The 19,944-nt window shown below is 52.8% G+C and overlaps 2 protein-coding genes across 4 annotated transcripts in view; one reads left to right on the forward strand and one right to left on the reverse strand.

The window, feature by feature from the left end:
- TESK1 (testis associated actin remodelling kinase 1) overlaps window positions 1–16,359 on the reverse strand; it is a 28,307-nt gene extending 11,948 nt beyond the window's left edge. Inside the window, exons 1-10 of the mRNA XM_003407298.4 lie at window positions 16,126–16,359; window positions 15,863–15,984; window positions 15,693–15,741; window positions 14,984–15,130; window positions 14,544–14,626; window positions 14,270–14,360; window positions 13,954–14,037; window positions 13,723–13,812; window positions 13,482–13,596; window positions 1–13,149 (exon numbers count right to left, since the gene is read on the reverse strand). The exon at window positions 1–13,149 is cut by the window's left edge and continues 11,948 nt beyond it. Of these exons, the coding sequence (XP_003407346.1) occupies window positions 12,263–13,149; window positions 13,482–13,596; window positions 13,723–13,812; window positions 13,954–14,037; window positions 14,270–14,360; window positions 14,544–14,626; window positions 14,984–15,130; window positions 15,693–15,741; window positions 15,863–15,984; window positions 16,126–16,344 (1,887 nt within the window). The 5' untranslated portion in view covers window positions 16,345–16,359 and the 3' untranslated portion in view covers window positions 1–12,262. The remainder of the gene's footprint in view (window positions 13,150–13,481; window positions 13,597–13,722; window positions 13,813–13,953; window positions 14,038–14,269; window positions 14,361–14,543; window positions 14,627–14,983; window positions 15,131–15,692; window positions 15,742–15,862; window positions 15,985–16,125) is intronic.
- On the forward strand, window positions 5,150–14,397 carry CD72 (CD72 molecule). Of its 3 annotated transcripts, none has more exons than XM_064291752.1 (9): window positions 5,150–5,352; window positions 5,447–5,554; window positions 6,277–6,348; window positions 6,902–6,991; window positions 7,314–7,649; window positions 9,588–9,742; window positions 10,358–10,479; window positions 11,205–11,379; window positions 14,285–14,397. In XM_064291752.1, exons 1-8 carry the CDS (start codon window positions 5,271–5,273, stop codon window positions 11,377–11,379), a joined length of 1,140 nt encoding a protein of 379 aa, XP_064147822.1. In that variant the 5' UTR covers window positions 5,150–5,270; the 3' UTR covers window positions 14,285–14,397. The 3 variants fall into 3 exon arrangements, with proteins under 3 accessions (XP_064147822.1, XP_023400927.2, XP_023400928.2); XM_023545159.2 differs by lacking the exon at window positions 14,285–14,397 and adding an exon at window positions 11,683–11,998; XM_023545160.2 differs by lacking the exons at window positions 6,902–6,991; window positions 14,285–14,397 and adding an exon at window positions 11,683–11,999.
- Window positions 16,360–19,944: the final 3,585 nt, after the last annotated feature.

Consider the following 19,944-nt stretch of genomic DNA (forward strand, 5'->3'; position numbering starts at 1 on the left):
TCCACATTTTTCTCCCATCCTATCAGGTTCATCTATTGTGGCTCTAATTAAAACAGTCGGTAGTGGTGGCCAGGCACTATCTAGTTCTTCTGGTCTCAGGGTAGATGCAGTTACAAGTTCTTAAAAAAAAAGAAAAAGAAGGGAAAGGAGGAGATGGAATAAACACTTGTAATAGGAGGGTTAGTGAGGCAAACTATAGTCCCCACCACAGGGGTTGGCTCTAAGGCTGCAACCATCTATTCAACTTACAGACTCTAAGGTTCCTCTAGCATCCATTCCAGACTTCCCTCCTCCTGAGACAGCACTTCTTGCTGGTTCTAGATCGCTTGCCTGGTGGATAACCTAGGCTTTCACTTCTTAGGGGTCTGAGCCCTGATTACTCTGCCCTTTTCAGGCTGTGGGGGCCACAGTTGCCCGTTCATGGATAATCAGTGGGCGGGGAGCACCAAGAGGCACCCAGGAATCCCATGGCTGCAGAGGCAGTCCTCCCGTTCCCATTATGTAACAGCAACTTTATCTCTGCATGACGATCAGGTTCATTACCCCTGCCAGGATAATCATTCTCCACTAAGTATGTGAGAGAGAGTAGCCAGGCACAGTTGCTTAAGGTGTGGAGAACTCCATTCTGTGGACATACTTTGTATGCAGCCTTTCAGTTTCAGCTCCCACTGCTGAGTTCATCTCCTTATTTTCTCTAAATTCCTGAGAATGAAAATTTGATAAGTTTACATCATCTCTGACTTCCACACCAGGTTACCTCATAAGCCACTGGCTACTCTATGGACTGGCCAGGTCTTGGGTCAGTTGCCCACTTGATTATTTCAATCAGCTGAGGTCAGAATTTGGTATCACAAATTCCAGGGTCTAGGCTGCCTCATCAGCAGGGGTCTGCCCCCTTAAAAGAGGCTGTAGGTGTGGCTGGCACAATGTTTGACATATTTGGTAAAGGAGCTGGAGTCCTAACAGTGTAGCTTTTCCCACAAGCCCTCCTAGTCATACAGTTGGGCCTACGGAGCCCAGTTTCCTAATTTGTAAAATAAGTGGGTTGGGCTCTCCCTTCCGGCTCTAAAATGTCTGATAACTGCCTTTCCCTCTCTGATAGTTTGTGTATCAACTATTGTTAAGCCAGGCTCCCCCCATTCCATGCTTGTGTAATTTATTTTTTGAACCGCAAATTTCATTTTTCAATAAATGCTATTATTATTTACCTTTTATTAAATTTCGTTCTGTGGTTTGGAGTCATCATTTTGTCCTGTAGCAACATTAGAATCTTGAGTTTGTCTTTCAGTGTATTGCTTTTCTTTTCAGCTCTGTGGCATCAGAAAATATGAATGTGCTTTCTGTGTCATCATTAAACACAGGGCCAAGGAGGGGCCTGGGCAAGTCACCGGAGACCTAGCGGCTCTCTTTGGCTTAAGTGATTCAAAGAGCTGTAAATTCCATTAATAATGCTACCAAGTGGCCCATATTGCTCCCACCTGTCTTTAAAGCTGTTGTGGCAGACTTTTTAAGATGCTTTTGTTGAAGTTGAGACCTACTGTGTCTCCAGCAATCACACCCTTGACTGATGTCACACATTGTCTAAACCATCCATATTTTACTGATGAAAACCTTGGAAATTGTGACTGGCTTCTTTACCCCCAGTAATGTGCTCTTTCCATTACATCATGCTTCCTCCACAGTTCAGGAAGCTTAGCAAACATTTGTGTATTTTGTTTCCTATTGCTGTTGTGATGAAATACCACAAACTTAGTGGCTTAAACAATGCAAATTTACTATCTCACAGTTCTGGAGGCCAGAAGTCCAATATAGGTCTCATTGGGCTAAAATTAAGGTGTTTGCAGGGCTATGTTCCTTTCTGGGGGCTATAGGGGAGAGCCCATTTTCTTGCCTTTTCCACCTTCTAGAGACTGCCTGCATTCCTTGGCTCCTGGCCTCCTTCCTCCATCTTCAAAGCCAGCAATGGGCTGGTTGAGTCCTTTTCATGTTGCAGCTCTCTAATTCTTCTATCATGGAATCTCTCTCTTCCTACAGATGCTCCCTTTCAAGGACTCATGTGATTAGATTGGAGTTAGACAGAGACAGTCTGACTTTTAGAGTTTTAGGAGACATTCCTGACTTCCTAATGTTGGCTGGGCTTTACCAAGATGAGCCCCTTTCCACACTAAAAATTCTTTCTGGACGCCGTTACTGTTGGGCCCTCTCCTTTTGCCTACCTTAACACCCTGTTCCCCGTAATAAGCAGTGGAGAGGCCAGGTGAGGGCAGGAAAGGGGCTTTGGTGTTTGTCCTCTAGGGTCTCAGACGATGATATTATGGTCCTGGAAATGCTGAGGTGTGAAGCACTTGCCCTCAACTCTTAAAAGTTCCTGGGTGACTCTGACAGTTGGGCAGTAGGGATATGGCTTGATGTTACAGGTGTCCAGCCTCAAAAGAAACGTGAATGTCAATTTTGCAAAGATCCTATGTGGCACATATGGGGAAGAATCCTGCTTATACATCTATTCACAAAAGAAGGCATTGTGTCTAAGATGTAATGGAATGCAGGATCTCATGAGAAGACATGCAACCATCACCAAAATGACCAAAGAGGAGAGAAACAGAGGCCAAGCCTGGTTAAGACTTCCAAGGCCATCTCCTGCCCCGGGGCTGTGTATGGAGTTTAACTCATCCTAAATCCATTTGAGTACCCTCCCTTCTTAAGCCTCTCCAAGGGCCAGTTAGGCAGCACGTCCCCTGATTCTTTTTCAGAGCGTACCCTGGGAGCCTCGGTCTTGGCATTTTACCTGGCATCCAGGTCATGTTCACCAAATGTATCAGTCCTGAAAACTGGGACATTATCCACAGTTTATGGGATTCCCACAAGTGTTCTTGCAGTTGGTACACACACTGCCTACACCCCCACCGCCTACACCACAGATACAAGTGCACTGACTGCCCCCACCCATCGTGCCACCAGCTGCTCTATATGCCCCCACTCACTCTCACAGGCCACTGAGGTCCCCAGGGAGTCACCAACACGTACTGTTATCTGGGGGAGGCCCTGGCAGGGTGCCCAGGTGGGTTGTTGGAAACCTCAACCAAGCAGGGATGGTTAACAGCTGCAGGGACACCTCAGGGAACAGTGAACCTTAAAAAGGTAATATTTGTAGAACCTGTCACCATGACCTTTTAAGACTTTTCTTAAAATGGCCCATCATTCCCTGCCCTAGGAAAAAGAGAAAAAACAGCTACCACAGACACCCTTTGTCCCCCAGAGTCCTCTGTGTTTAATCCTCCAGACCAGCTTTGACAGGGATGCTCACCTCACACAGACACCCCGGGAACAGACAGCAAAGGCCTGGACGCGTGTGTGCACACACACATTTATCTGTCTGTCCTCAGACACATTACTCAGGCGCCTCAGTGGGCATGTTCTTGGGGATGGGGCCCATCATAGCACCATGCTACACACCACCAATCATACAATAAAAGCTGTTAAACTGCGGTGAGGACCTCTTTCCCCTTCCTTTTTCCTCCCCACAGCTGCAGAAGGGGTTTCTGAGGGGGCGGATGTCACCCACTGGGGGGTGGGTTTTTCCCCACCTCCATACCTTGTCTTGCCCCAGTCCCTTCCAACTCTCAGAAGTAGGCCCTTTTGGGGTTCTGTATAGGAGCAAAAGAATGTTAGGGAGCATCTCCAGGCACCCTTGCTCAGCAGCCCCCCTCTCCCCTCCCTGGGTTTCCCTCTGTCCTCCATCAGTCAAGCCCTCCCCTTCTATGAAGGGACCTTCTATTAGTGCCTCTCAGCCACTGGGCCCTTCTCCACTTTGCCAAATGCTCCTTCTTCCTCTGGGCTGGGTGTGAAAGGCCAATGTTGGGACTTGTTTTTCAGGAAGAACTTTACTAGGAAATTAAGAGCAAAACCAAAACAAGAACATATAAAAATCTTGGCTGGCCAAGAGTCTGCATGCTAAGCTCCTGGCCCTGCTTCCTTTCTTTGTCTAACCCCTAGGCAGCTCCCCTGATCCCTGGCACCCCCCAGGGGTGTAGAGAAGGCCTCTCCACTGCACAAGCTGTGAGACTGCCAGTGCTAAGGTCCCTGTGGGGTCCCTCATCCTCACCCGCAGCCCAGGCCTATTCCTGGGCCTCTGCCTCCTGTGCTCCACCTTCTAGGTCCTGCACGACTGTTTGGCTGTAGGGAAAGAGGATGTCACGAGGCTGGCAGGGGCAGGATGGGGAGAGGAAGGGCTGACTGATCACAAGAGGGTAACAAGGGTGGAGGGGGGAAGGGAAATCTCTGAAGAGGAACTCTGGGGGTGTCTGCAGAGGAGAAACAGTTTGGTCCTAAGTCACCTACACCCTCCAGAAGGGCTGTGGCATTCCCAGAAAGGACTTTTGAGTGAGAACCTCCCTGTGACAGGGAGGAGGGATTCCTCAGCAACTCTGTGGGGTATAGCAGGAGGGGAGCTGGGCCCACCCTGAAAGCCCCCAAGCTATAGAAGAGACGAGCCCACCTAGGGATCCAACACATCAGGGGACCCCTTTCTAAGAACCTGCTGGAAACCCCAGGATGGTGGGAAGCTAGGGATCCACACTACCCATTCAAAATCAGTTCCCATACTCTACAGGTCAAAGCAGAACTGCCCCATAGGGTTTCCAAGGAGCGCCTGGTGGATTTGAGCTGCCGACCTTTTGGTTAGCGGCTATAGTTCTTAACTACTACACCACCAGGTTTTCTGGGATCCACACTAGTACCCACGATCTGATGGGGGCAATGGAGCCCCACCCTGGAGCAGTGACTGAAATCCTCTGAGGTCAGTTGGCTACAGAATTGCTCTGACTACACACCCATAAGCCCCAGTGGATAGGGCAGGCAGGAATGGAGGGGGGCAATCAGGGAAGCCAGTCAGGAGGACAGGTGTTTGGAACCCAGCATCACTGAAGTGGGTCTAGGATGCATGAAGGGGGACACAGGCAGGACATGGTCCAGCCCAAGTAGTGGCCTGGACACCCCCAGCTCCTACTCCAAGACTCTGGACCTCAATCTCCCCTCCTCTGCCCCCCTGTCCTGGGCCCAGGGATGCCTTCTGCTTCACTGAACCCATCTGGTAGAGACTTGCTCACACCTTCCTCTTTTGTAACTGGAAGTCACAGGGCAAAACGATTATGTGTGTAGTCACAGAGGGAACACAAAGCCTAAGAGTATAAAGACAGAGAGGAGAGTGGCAAGCAGTGTTGGGACCAGTGGAAGAGGGGGCAAAACGGGTGGGTGCAGAGGGGCTCAGGATCATGGCTGAGGCCATCACTTATGCAGACCTTCGGTTTGTGAAGGCACCCCTGAAGAAGAGCATCTCCACCCGGCTAGAACAGGGTAAGGGTGGATGAATCTCCTTGATTCTGCCTGCATCCCCTCCTCCTTCAGGACCCCACCTCCTGATTCCCACCTTGGTCCCTTTCCTCTCCAGACACAGAGGATTATGAGAATGGGGAGCTCACCTATGAGAATGTACAAGTGCCCTCAGCTCCAGAGTGGCCAGGGGGCATGGCTCCCCCTGGGCCTAGGGACAAAGCAGGTATGGAGTGCACAGGGGACGTGTGTTTGGGTGGCTGTGTCTTGAGCCGGAGAAGACAACACCCTTGGGGAAAGGAGAGGTGTCTAAGGAAAGAGAAGAATGAGAACCGGGTAAACGGGAGCCAGGGGAAGAATCAAGATGCCAAGGGCAAGGTGGGAGAGCCCAGTGGGGAGGTAAGGGCTCCGAGGAGGCATGGGGGCAGTGCTTCGGGGAGAGGAGTTCTAATGGGAGTCACAGAGAGTTGAGAGGGTACAGGAGAGGGATGGGAGCAATCCCAGGGAGAGGGCTTGGGGTGGACAGATAAGAGGGCAGGAAGGGTAAAATGAGACCTAGTGGGGAGATGTGAAGCCTAAGAGATTGGCTTCTAACCAAAGGGTTGGCAGTTCGAATCCACCAGCTGCTCTTTGGAAACCCTATGGGACAGGTCTACTTTGTCGTATAGGATCACTATGAGTTGGAATCGACTTCACAGCAACTTGTTTTGTTTATTTTTAGCGGGGGAGATGAGGGGTCCCTGGAGAAAAGGCAAGGCCAGTCCCAGGAGGGAGAAGAGTTCAGGGAGAGATAAGGAAGTCCCGCGAGGGATGAGGGTGTCCCAGACGAATTGTAGGGGTCAACATAGGACGGACGGGGGCTCAGCGTGGTGGTAGGGTGGGGAGGGGGCAGAAGGGGCATTTCCCGGTGCTTCCCATGTTCCAACTGGAGCCCCTCCCAATCTGCAGAGGTCAAGCCGGAGCAGCCACCCGCGGCCTGGAGCACCGTAACGTCAGCAGCTGCTGGGCGGGTTCTCCCCTGTGAGTGGCGTCCGGGTCCACACGCTGCGTGGTCACGATCTCCCTGGGCCGCGGAAGGCCAGTTCCCCTTCTGGGCCTCTCCCCGCCGCGGAGACGCCGGGACTCCTGGCGAGGATGGCTGGGAGGGACGTGCTCACGCGGGGCAGCGCAGAGGTGGGCTGGCCCGCAGGGCGCAGGCCTGGCCCGGGAGGGGGCCCGGGTGCAGGTCTTTCGACGCCTAGGGGGCACCGCGACCCCTCTCGGTGCCCCTTCCACCCCATCCCCTACTGATCATTCCAATATGTCGACTGAGACTCGTTCAAGGCCCCAGTTCACGTGCCTCTCCTTCCCCCCTCTCTGTTTGACAACCCCCAACCTTTACTCTGAAACACCTCCATCCCCTACCTGTGAAATGCTCCCACTGCCCCACAAAGCCAGCCTTGCCTGCCCTCCTCAGCCCTGCACTACCGTCCTGTTAGGAGTGCTTTTTCGTCGTGAATCCCCTCCGCCCATCCCCTCAGTCTATACATTCTTTTTTGGGACTGACTGCCCCTCATTCCACTCGCTCCCTAAGGCTGTGCAGCCTACATGCACCTCCTTCTCCTTGGCCTGCTCCTCACCTGCCTGATGTTAGCGGTGGCCGCTATCTGCCTGGGCATGCGCTGTGAGTATGGTTGCCCCCACGTCCCACTTACCCCCAAACAACATTTCCCCTGCTCCCCTCCACAGCCACCCTTCCTCAGCAGAGCCCACAGTGGCTCCCACCAAACTCTTAGCTTTTGGTCTGGTTTCCAGCGCGTTGTCCTCCTCCTAAATTGTCCTTACCTTATGCAGTACCTCCTTAAGCTTTAGGCAGTCAGATCTTGTATTTCAGCTCATTGTGCAAAAAGTTGCAAGAAGCAGTGAAAGGGCTGATGCTGAAGTCTCAGGGGCGCAGGACGTGTCTGGTGAAGATGCCCTCCAAATCACTCTTTATGGCCAAACAGATCTGCAGGTGTCTCAGCAGCTCCAGCAGATGGACAGCGTTCTGGAAGCCACTAACAGCAGCCTGCGCCAGCAGCTCCACCGGAAGATAACCCAGGAGGGGAAGAGGGAAGAGGAGCTGCAAGGGTCCAGGAGGGAGCTGGCCCAGAGTCAGAAAGCACTACAGGGTGAACAAGGGCGTCGCCAGGCTGCTGAAGGGCAGTTACAGGCCTGCCAGTCCGACAAGGAGAAGACAGAGGAGAACTTGCAAAGGGAGGAGAGGCAGAGGAGCACCCTGGAGCAGAGGCTGAGCAACATGCAGGACACACTGAAGCCTTTCTTCAAATGTTCCTCACCAGGTACCTGCTCTGGGGAGAGCTGAGAGGGGACTGCTGTGAGGCATGGATTGACGAGAGGAGACACTAGTGATGGGAGATCTATCTATGTATCAGGGAGCCAATGAGTTGTTGGGGAAATGAAGTAGTGAACCAGAGTGGTGGCTGACTTGAGCCGTGCAGGAAGAAGGCTGAAGCTGCACACCGGATTGAGGGGGACTCACCCAGCTCTAAGGCAGACCCTGTGGAGGAGGGGAGGGTGGCAGCCAACAATCCAAACCACACTGTCCAAAGCAGCATGGTGAACTCAGGTGTCTGGAGTGAAGTCTGTGTCAAGGGCCTGGGCACCCCCTGAATTTGGATGTGAAATCGGTTGTTTGCACATTTTTATTTTCTATAACTTATTTAATTTTTTGCAGATATTTCTAAAGAGAGGATATATAGCTTTAGATTCTCAATACATCTGAGACACCTTCCCCCACACAAAGTTTAAGAATTACTGATTGATGAGGTGCAATCTAGTAGAGGGGCAAGGAAATGGATGCTCTCATGCATGGGTGCCACTCACAACGACATGGGTGGGGTATTGTGGTTTAGGGAACTGGGGTGGGGTGTTTGCCCATTTTGAAAGCAGGAGACCATCCAGTGTGTGGGGATGGGAAAGGGGGATACATAAAAGGGGAAAGGCTGTGCCAAAGCAGGCTGGGGTTCTAGACAGGGTGCCTAGAAGAGGACTGGAATGTTTATGAATTGAATATCTATGGTCAGGGTTAGTCTCTATCTAGCTCAGGGGGCACCTGGATGTTCCCCCAGGCTTGGGACAGCAAGATTATATGAAGACACCCCCAACCCTCAGTTCCTTAACCTCCTTATCCTCACTTCCATGTCAGTGCTGCCACCCATTCCCACTGCTGCCCCCTGGGCCTCAGCATGTGAAATGACTCTTCTGCTGAAAGGATGGTTTCAGACTTCCACTCTGATCACAACTGCCCACCCTTCCCCACAATTTCCCCATACTTCTTCAACCTCACCCAGGCTTCCAACCCACTAACTCCCCTTCTACCTCGCTCCCCATCAGTCCTCTCCTGTCCTTGCTTCTCTCCCTATCTATTGGATTCTGGAGTCCATCACTTCAACCATTCTTTGGTTCCATCATCCTTCTGGTGCACCTGAATGGCAAATTTGCAACCCTGGATGAACTCAACTGCCCACCTTGCACATGGAAATGTAGGCAGAAGAGAGGGAGCTAGTGGAAAGGGAATGATCTGAGTGATGAAGGTAGGACTCATTGAACACGTGTTGGAAGAGAGTTGGGTGGGGTTGGGATCAGGAGCACAGATTGGGGTGTGGCTGACATTAAAAAGAAGAGAGGGATGTTTATTATGGATAATCAGGAAAAGAGGAACAGAGGAGAGACAAAAATTTTGAGGGAAATAGAGCTCACATCAGGAGTCTGACAATTTTGGTAAAATAGGAACTAGTTGCTTGTGGAAGAGTGGAGAGGGAAGGAGGTGGTTGGCTTGAGGAGTGTGGGAAAAGTTCTGCATATGCAGTGGGGGATGCTTTAGGGAGCTAGTAAGATGAATTAGAGGCTAATGAACAATTATGGGGGGCCTAGGTGAGGTTAGCCAAAATTGGGGGTGGTGGTGGGACTGTAATTGGTCAGAAATTGGGACTACAACACCAGTCCTATTGGAATAAACCTTCCAGATTGTTAGACAGTAATGTTGTTGAACGTAAAGCTTTCTACTAAGTATACACAGGTGTGACATTTCCAGGGCAGGCAAAAGAGAGCCAAGGTCAAGGACTGGGAGTCAATAAAGGCACTGAATTTAGACCCAGGGGAATACTGTTAGCAACCGGATTGCTGCTGAGTGGTCACTTTCATCCAAAGACAGTGCTGAGACCTTCCTCCTGGGTCTGTAAAGTGGTGTCACACTCTTTGTTTTTTTTTTTTTTTAGAAAACTGCTGCCCTGTGGGATGGATACAGAAGAGGAAAAGCTGCTTTTACTTCTCACCTACTCAAAAAAGTTGGGAGGACAGCCGAAAGCACTGTAAATCCCTGTCCTCAGATCTGGCCGTATTGAAAGATCTTCAATCTCAGTATTATTCTTCAGTAAGAATACTCTTATTCACAGACTATATTTGGGTCTGGTAGGTGAAGGGACATACATCCTCAAATCAGAAATGGCAGTGCACACATGGCATGCGTGCCGGGATTCCCATTTCTTTTCCATGCAGATATTGATAATCAATCACAATGCTCTTTACCTCTGAACTTGGAGAACAGCCTGTGCATCTTCTCAACACAGTGCTCCAGGTGGCCCCTACTAACTGATAAGAGTTGGCGTGAGAGTTGAATTTATGAACCATCTCTACTTTAACCTGTTTCTCATCCCAGCTTTTCAGTCAGCTCTCTGGGCTACTTAGCAGGTTCGACTCTCATGGCCTCTCAGGGAGAGGCATCTCATACCTGGTAGGCTGGATTGTAGGGATGGGTTCCCTGTGATTAGAATAGCCCACCAGATGGCCCCCTTCCAAAGGGTGGCAGAGATTCTTCCCCAGCTGGGAGGTGAACTACAGGGTGAGCTTGCACCTGCAGGGTGGACACTTGAAAGATGCAGGGACAAGCCTTCTTGCCAAAGCTCATAGGCCTCCCTAGGGTGTTCATTTTCTTCCCTATTTCTCAGTGTTCTCCACACACCTCATGTCTCTCTGAATCTCCCCTCAGAGATCTGACTCCAGAGAAATCATAAATCTGTTGACATCAGATGGTAATCTATTTGAGTCATGTTGGATTGGCCTCAGTTTAGATAAGAACTGGAAGTGGATTGACGGCACACCAGTCAGTGAGTAAGTTTGTCAGGACTTTTGGGTAATTTCAACTCCATATTCCCTTCCTAAGGGCACAGTAAAGATATTTCCTTCCCAGATCCTGCTCCCAAAAATCTTTCATGAATCAATATTGCAATTGTCCTTTTGTTCGTTTCCTCTATTTGATTAATAACGGTTTCGTGCAGTCCTGTCCTCTATTCTATCCCCAGTACCTAGCAGTCCCTGGTACATACAATTTTTGGGGGAATAATTACCAGGTTGGAACTTATGCCATCTTTTTCTCATTTTCTATCAAAAGCTGAGGATTTAGTGTGGGCTTCACAGTTGATGAAGAATCCTGGTACCCTAACCTAACTTCCCATCCTTTGGCTAAATTGCCCAAACTGAGGTTGTACTTTCTCAGCTGGGACCCCACGGGGCACTACAGAAGAGGACAAGGGAGAAGTGGGGTAACTTTAGGAAGATCAACCCCAGGAACCCTGAAGCAGGGTGGCCACCTCCCATGTTCCCTAACTGGAGTTTTCAACTTTAAGACCTTGGATGACTTTTTCCTCCCTGGTCCTAAAGCCTCTTCTGGTTGGAGTCCAGCCATTGGACCCAGAGCCACACTCAGGTGTGGCCAGTGTCTCGGTGGGTGGGGTGAGTTAGGACTTGGGTGAGGCTTTATCCAAGGGCAAATGGAGAAGGGAGAATGGGAAGGAGGGGTCCAGAGCTTACTCTGGTTCTACTTCACCACTGTACAGGTCTAGGATACAAAGCTCAAGGTGGCTTGGGACACAAAACTCAAACTGTGCTAAGGTACAAATGAAATATTGGGCACCACTGCAGCAGGAGGACTGTTCAAATCGTCTTCCCTGCATCTGTGAGATGCCAGCCTTCAGGCATCCAGATGGGGAACACTCTTTGCACCTGAACTAGGTAAGTACAAGGGATGGGGATGAGGCATGGAGGACTCCGGGAAGAAGGAGTCAGAGCAGGGTCCCAGAGATCAGAGGGAAAACTTGTGCCTGGGAGTGGCAGTCCTGTTCATGGTTCCAGGGGCCTGGTCTGCTAATGTAAAGGAGGGTTGGGGAGGAGAGAGGGGCAGGCAAGGCCTTTAGCTGAAGGGAGGCTGGTGATGTGGCTGTCTAGAGCCCTGGGGAGGAGATGGGGTGAGCTGGATGAGGGGTCTGTTCTCAGTGACAATCATCTGTGGAGCTCACTGCTGCTTTATTCTCCCAGATACTCATGCCAACAAGAGCCTGTGCCCCTCATCCCTAACCTGCAGACTGCGGGCCCTATGATGACCTCCCTCTAGTGCTCCCTCACTCTGCCTGGGCAGTGCCCAGCCAAGGACTGATCCATGCCTGATACTTCTAACCAGCCTGCTGCCTGCCTGAAACTCTGTCCCAGAAACTGGACTGTCCCTAGGAAAAGGGCAAAGAAGCCTCTAGAAGGGACTTTGGGCTCCCCAAGAACCTCCCACAGCAAAGTGGAGTAGGGGAGGAGGGCGCACGGGGCTGAGTGGATAGGGGCAGCCCGGAGCCAGCCAGGCAGTTTTATTGAAATACGTTTAAATAATTTGCACGTGTTAGTCTCATGTGTCAGCAATGCTGTGACTGGTTCAGGGATCCCCACAGAAGAGTGAGCCTGGGGGTTGGTCAGGAAGTGCTCTGTCTCTCAAGTTCATGCTGATGCTCCCCTATATAGGGAGAAGGTCTGGTCAGCCCATCTGGGACTGACACTGTCCAGCATTTGTGCTCTGTCCTCACAGGGTGTCCTGAAGGCCAAAGTTGGAGGCCTGAGACCACAGGCCCCACTGTTAAGAACGTGCCCCAGGCAGCTGCAGGCTGGGCGTGGGTGGCTTGGCATGGTGCCCTCGGTGGCAGAGGAGGCTCCCTGCCTCACAGTTCAGGTTGCGGTAGCGGGCAACAGCTGGTGTGGGGCGGGGGCACATGGACAGGAAGCCAAAGCTGAAGGGGCCGAGGCAGCAGCCAGGACAGGGCAGCCCCTCATCGGGCTCCCGGGGAGCTGAAGGGGGTGGCGAGGGTTCTGTCCGCTCCAGAGCTGCCGCCCGGGGCAGGCTATGCTGAGCCCTGTTCCAGGGCTCCCCAGCCCAGCCTTGGGGGGAGTTTACTACCACAGCTGGGGGGTTGTTGTTGAGGGGAGGTCCTGACCGGGGGGACCAGGGTTGGGAGGCAGAGGAACAAGTGCTGATGAAGTTGTCCGTGGCCACAGCCAGGGGCAGCTGGGGAGCTGGTCCTGGGGGTTCTGGCTCGGGGCTGCTGCCCTCACATTCCATCCTCTCCTCAGCAGAGGGGCCCACGGGGGGAGGGCCAGGACCTGGCAGTGCTGTCTCCATACGTCGGGGGAGCTCAGGAGATGAGGGTAGGGAGCGGCAGCGGCGGACAGGTGTCCCGGGCTGGACCAGGGTCTCCGGAGTAGTCATCAAGGGCAGGTGGGTAGAGGACAGCGGTGATGGTGGTACAAGGGGCAGGGGGGCGACTGGCTTGCTGGGCGTGTCCAGGAGCTTAATCTTGCCACCTCTGAGGTCTTCCCGTAGTGAGAAAGGGTTGACTCGAGTTAGATTGTCCCCCCAGTTGGGGGGTGATCCTGGTGATGGGGGCAGGAAGAGGTCTGACCGGCTTCGGGAGAGCCGGGGGTCTGGCCTGGGAAGCGTGGCAGAAGGACCCCATCTTGGAAGAGACCCTGTAGACAGACAAGTCTGTGATCACTGCTATCAGCATTTGATCATAGCCTCTAGGGCCCCTTTATTCTCTAGGAGGCTGCTGGGACTACAGCTTAGAAAAGGGAGTCTCACCGGATGATTTGGGAAGGGAGGGATGTCACATCCAGCTCCCTTTCACTTCTTTCCTTACTTCCCTCTCTCAGGCTCTAGCATTAAAAACCTGTCTTCTCTGAGACAACCCTCGTCCTAGCCTTCTCAACTAATATACTCAGTCTCTACAAGAGAATTCCCTGATTTCTAAGCAGGAGAGAGGCAGGAGGACCTCAGCTGGGTCAAGGTCATGCTCACTTACCCTGATTGTGTGTCAGGGGAGCCTTGGTGAGGGGGGCTGGCTCAGGCAGCTGCTCCAGGATCCATTCCAGGTGTTGGGTGATTTCAGTGAAGGGGGCACGGGCACTGGGTTCCATCTGATGGGTAGGGACAGAGGCAGCTTCACTAAGTGCTCCGAAAAAGGGTCCCCGAGTTTTCCTCCCATCACCTGGGATCCAAAGGGCAGCTGTTTCAGGGGTGGGGTGGACGAGTGAGGCTCTTACACTGCAGCAATGGATGGCCAGGAGCAGGAAGGGCAGTGGGCAGTCTTCCCCCACCAGGGTTCGGAAAGCTGGCACATCCAGGCCAAAATCCTGTAGGGACAGCAGAGGCAGAGCCTTCAAGTCAGTCTTCTTTGGGCTCTCCTTCAGGACTCCAAACTCCTGGAAACCCTCCTTGGTTATGAGCCACCCCATCTGGTGATACTTTTCCTTTCCAAACCCAGACACATTTACCTCGGTACGGGGTAGGTAGTCAGGGTCTGCAGGTACTCGGGCGATGAGCTCACAGAGGACAATGCCAAAGGCAAATACATCAGCCTGGGGGTAAGAGATAAAGTCAGGAGGAGGTAGGCCAGATACCAAAAATATGGGGGGGAGTTGGAGAGTCTTGACAGTTTTTATGTTTTGGGGGGTACTTGTGAGGGGCAAGTGGGACCTTAGGGCTTCCTGAATATCTGGTAGGGTTATTGAAGACCTTGGGATGGGCCTTTGTGAGAGTATTTCAAGGGTATGTGGAAGGCCTTGGTGATCTGAAGGGCTGACGTCTCACCTTCTCATCATACAGCTCACCCCGCAATACCTCCGGAGCCATCCAGTATGGGGAACCCACCACAGCCAACGGCTCCTTCCTTGCCCCTTCCCTGCAGGGGCAGGGGCACGGTGGTCAGAAACATCCCACTCAGGCACCTTCCTCAAGCAAAAGCGGATGAGGTGAAGCCCCATCCCACCCCAAAGGAAAAGTCCCTGAGGGCCTGGCATTCTAGACAGTTCATTTAGGTTGGGACCCTCTGGGAAGTTTAGGGGGACGGGGACATTCACCTCACCTATACACAGGAATCTTTTCCGCCAGCCCGAAGTCGCCCACAACAGCTGTGAAGCCTTGGTCTTCCCGTCGGACCAGACAGTTCTGACACACACATATAGCATCCCCATACAACCATCACCTTCTGCTCTCTGGTCTTCCCACGCATACCCCAAAGCCCTGTGATTCGAGCATAACCGCAACCCTCTCTGATCTCCCAGTTCTCCAGTGCACTCAGATTCTCTAATATCATCCATCGCTCCAAACCCAGCGTGAGACTCAGTCCCTCAAAGCACTCTCCCCAACCCCAGCCCCCCAATATTCTCCAATGCCTTGCCCAAATGTCTAATATATATTTCAATATCCTAATATATCTATTATCCATGTTCCAACATCCATGGGCCAGTTACAATCTAACAGTCTCAATCCCCCTTCATGCCTCCACCCACCTGGCCAGCCTACCTTGGATGTAAGGTCTCGGTGGAATACACCTTTGGCATGCAGGTATCGTAGGCCACGGGCAATGTCCAGAGCCAGGTGGAGTCTGATAGGCCAGGATAGAGGCTCGGGGGAGCTGAGAAGCTGTTCTAGGGTCCCCCCATTCATGTACTAGGTCATGGGGGTGGAGAAGGGGAATGAATGTTAAAGCTTCAGCCTGTGCTCCACGTCCCCCACTTATAAGCCAGGGGGCATAGCACTCAGGAGGATCAAAAAGGTCAGAAGGGTCAGTCTGTGCTCTAGGGCCCCCCAATCATGTTCTAGGACTGCCCAGCCCAATATAGTAGCCACTAGCCTTTTAGCCATGTACAGCTATTTAAATTTAAATCATTAAAATTAAATAAAACTAGACATTCAGTTTCTCAGTCACATTAGCCACATTTCAAATGCCCTCTAGCCACATCTGACTAGTGACTACTATATCAGACAACACAGATATAAAACATTTCCATCCCTGCAGAAAGTTCTATGGGACATCACTAACCAGGGGGGATATAAGGGATAGCACCAGCTGAGACCTCTTATATGTGTTTTGTCTAAAGGGAAGTTCAGGGAAACCTCCCCTGGGAGGAGGTCCTGCTGCCTCTCCTTAACCCTTTGCAGATCCACCTGTCCCGCTGACTCCTACTCTCCTTGGGGGGGAGGGTGTTTCCCCTTCTTGGCCCATCCTCACCTCCGTGAGAGCGTGCAGTTGCCCCTGGTGCACACAGACCCCCATGAACCTGGAAGAGGATGCGGAAGATGTGAGGGTAACCTATTAGAGCTCCGGTCGTCTTCACTTTTCCCGCGGGATCTTTACGTTTCCCTCCAGCCACCTCCCAGCAAGCAGCTGAGGCCGCTCACCTAAGGATGTTGGGATGCCGGAGCCGGTTCATCAGCTGCACCTCCCTTAGCGTGTTTCCCCGGTTACTGGGCAGCCTGTTCATCTTCAGCACCATGACTTGCCCTGACTGTCGGTGCCGGACCTGGGGACGGCAGAAGCAAGCGAGTCGCGGGCAGCCCCGCTGGTAGCCTGAGTGGGGGCCCGCCGCCCTCGCTCTGGGCCCCCAGTTCCAGCTCCCGTCTCAGGCTCGGCCCCGCCCCTCTGCCCTCTCCGCCCGTCCTACCTTGTAGACCTCAGAGAAGAAGCCGGCCCCGATCTTCTCCGCGCAGTGGAAATCGTCCACGCGCGCCAGGCTGGACACGGCGCTGCGGAGAGCCCGGTAGGAGGAGGGGCGGCCCCGGCCCGGGCCTCCGCCCGCGCCCCCCGGCCCCGGGGGGCCCTCCCCCGGCGCCTCTCCGGGCCCGGGCCCAGGGCCCCGCAGTGGGGGCCGCTCTCCGGCCATGGCCGGGCCCCCAGCCCGGGCTCGCCTCACATGGCAGGGTCTCCGGGGCCCGGGCAGGCCGCGCTCTCCATGGGCGCGGGCCGAGCCCGATCCTGGGCGCCGGAGCTCCGGCTCCCGCCCCGGGAATGGACGATCCGCCTGAGATCCCGGGCCCGCCCCCGCCGCGCCGGCTTGCCGGGCCGGGGTGGACGCCGCTCCGCTCTGCGCAGGGCCTGGATCTGGGCGGGGCGGCGGCGGCGGCGGTGGCGGCGCTCCCGGGCCCGGACAGGCGGGCTGACTCCCCGCAGGCAGAGGCGGGCGGGCGGCAGCGGCTGCTCGGCTTCGCCGCTGGGGCTCAGGCTCCGCGGCCTGCCGGGGGCGGGGCTGGGCCGGGCCTGCGCTTAACTCCTTCGAGCCCGGCCTGCCAGCAGCTGCCACGCCCCCTCAGGTACGCACCCCCCAACTGGTGGTCGCGTCGCCCTAGGCGAGTGGTCTGGGCGTTGGGGTCAAATCAGTTCAGGCCCGAACTTGAATAACTGAAGGGAATTAAGGGCTGATTGTGGGTACACGACACTCAAATGTCTTTTAGCTGTCCTCTCTCCCCTCCCACCCTCGGGTCACTGTCCTTTGAGGGTCAGGGTCAGGAAGCCGCCCCATTCCAGGGTTCCGCGGACCAGCAGGGCAGAAAAGTAGACCCTTCAGGCTCAGCCACAATCAGAGGCAGCCCAGCAACCTGCACACCTTCCCAGCCTCCGCCCATTTCCCGGGTCTTTTCGACCCCTACTCCTAAACCTCTGGACTCCCTGACACCTGCTACCTTCTCTGGAGGTTGGGATGCCCCGGGATTGTAGGGCGCCCTTGGCCAGCCCATACCTTGCGTGGCCTTGACTCCTTCTCATTCCATCCCGCCTGCCCCGAATAAAGTTTAGATTCCAGTGCCTCCACCTAGTGACCACTCAGCCTGGACCTCCCCTCTGACTGCTTCGGTCAAAGGACTCTGAAGAAATAACCCTCTACCTTCGGGGAAGCCCCTCCTTCCGCGAGACCCCACCCCTCAGCAAGACCCCGCCCCCTCAATGAACCCTTCCGCTCCGAGACCCCTCTTTTCCTCCTTGAGGCCCTCTCCTTCAGAGGGCCCTATCTTCAGTACCACACTGCTACCATCAGGGTGTACCAGAACCCCGCAGGGCGACACCCTCTCCTCAGTATGTTTCTCCCACTCAGTGTGACTCCCACCTCTCAGAGGGACTCCATTAGTCATTGTGACCCCTTCTCTCAAAATGACTCCTCCCTTCAGTGAGGCACTGTCCTTATCAGTGTGACCCCTCTCAACAAGTTCTGTCCCCCATCCCGCAGGAATCCAGTCTGCCCCCTCAGGCCGGAGGAGGAACTGCAGTCGGCGCCGGGTACTGAGCGCGCACGCAATGGCTTGGGACGCTGTGCGCTCGCCGTACCCTACGCTTCCGGTTCTGCTGCTGGCTCCCCTCCCCCTTCGCGGGTCATCACGAAATAGCCAATCCTCGCCAGGGATTGGGTGACGTCACTAGATCACGGTGGCCGCTCCGCGACGAGCCGTTTTGGGCGTCGGTGAACAGGCTACCCCCTAGGGCAGAATGGAGGGGGCCGGCCTTGGGACTGGGAACGGGCTGAGAAGGAGTTTGGGGGAGCAAGGATGAATTCTCTTCAAGACTTTCAAAGTACTGTTCTTTTATTTCTGTGGTAAGATACAAAATGACTGTAAGCGTAGCCTACATTAGTGGATGATCGCCCTCTAACGGAGTCATGTCACATGTTTATGAGAGTTGGAGCCAAGAAATACTATCTAATTGCCAAAGGCTCATGTGAAAAGAATAAAGGTGGTCTTAAATTATAAATGATGCGTTAGGGGCAAGAGAAGGCCAGATACTCATTTTGGGCACTGTACAAGGGAAGTTTTCGCAGAGGTTTTGAGAGAGAAGAACAGCGAGAAACTAACATCCTCCCTGAGCCTAGTAGACAGAAGTGGATACAGGCTGATCTCAAGAACCTGTCCTTGGGGCATGTGCATCATACTCATTTTTCCAGTGGCAGTTGAGTCTCGCAAAACAAGCTTATGCATCACAGTAAATTAATATTAACATATACAATGATTTAACTTGTAAATTTGCTTTCTATAGTTGTTAGCTGCTGTTGACTCATGGCATAAAACTGCACCATAGGGTTTTCTTGGTTATAATCTTTATGGAGGCAGCCCTCCAGGCCTTTTGTACCACGGATTGGAAAGCATGAGGCTGGATGCCATCATCCAGAGGGAGAAATAAGCTGACAATGGAATGTGGGGAATGTCAACATTAAGGGCGGGTGGAGGACAAGAATGAAACTGAGAAGGACCAAACTGAAAAGTGAGAGAATCTAGAGAGACTGGTGCCATGAAGTCCAAGGAGTGGAGAGTTTAGGAAAAGTGGAGTAATTAACAGCATGAAGTTGTGCACAGGGGTCTGCTGAGACAAGAAGTTTAAAGTGTCCCTTGAGTTAGGCTGTTAGATCCTTTTGTTGTTGTTCTTTCTAAACCATTTTACGATGGTAAACGTTAAATATATATACTCATAGAGAATAGAACAGTGAGTCCTCATTTACCTTGGATTAGTAAGGCCATTTTGTTGGAGACCCAGTGCAAAATCACTCTGCCGTACCTTAGTTCTACGATTTTCATAGGTGAGCTAACATTTTGTTGAATACTGGACATTTAAGATAATAAATTGTAGTAATTCTGGGTTCTCTCTCCCTGTCTCTCTCTCTGTCTCACACACACACACAATAGTTGTTATTTGTTTAGTAACGTGCCTGGACTAAAACTGTGATGTGTATCTCCTCTGCAATGTGTAGCCGCTGATGTCTCTGCTCAGGTTGTTTCCCCCCTTGTTTTTAAGTCTGGCTTCCTAGAGGTCAGCCTGTGTCTTTGTATCTTATTGATCAGAGATTGGGCTCAGTCATCTCCAGCCAGTGCTCCACTCTCTGCTGATGGATCTGTTAATGGGCTGAGGAGTGCATTCAAAGTTCAGGCCCTTTTCAGGTCTGCCCTGGATTTTACTTTCCACCAGGCCCTCCTACTCTCTCATGTCTCTTCTGCGCGTGTATACAGGCTCTGTTGGCCAGAGATATGGAGGTGTCTTGAGCCCACTCTAGTGTCTAGTGTGCATTCACACAGCCTGTGGTCAACCCTAGTGTGGAGAGCTTTTCAAGCCTCCTAAGGCTGTCTAACGTCCCTGGGTATGGTTGGCTACTGTCATGAATTGAATTATGTCCCCCCAAAATGTGTATATTAACTTGGTTAGGCCATGATTCCCAGTATTCTGTGGTTATCCTCCATTTTGTGATTGTAGTTTTATGTTAAAGAGAATTAGGGTGGGATTGTAAAACCCGTACCAGGTTACATCCCTGATCAAGTGTAAAGGGAGTTTCCCTGGGGTGTGGCTTGCACCACCTTTTATCTCTCAAGAGATGAAAGGGAAACTAGCAGAGAGTGGGGACCTCATACCACCAAGAAAGAAACACCAGGAACAGAGTGTGTCTTTTGGACCCGAGGTCCCTGCACCTGAGAAGCTCCTTGACCAGGGGAAGGTTGAAGACAAGGACCTTCCT

Source organism: Loxodonta africana, chromosome 9 (genome assembly GCF_030014295.1).
Source record: "Loxodonta africana isolate mLoxAfr1 chromosome 9, mLoxAfr1.hap2, whole genome shotgun sequence".
Taxonomy (NCBI): domain Eukaryota; kingdom Metazoa; phylum Chordata; class Mammalia; order Proboscidea; family Elephantidae; genus Loxodonta; species Loxodonta africana.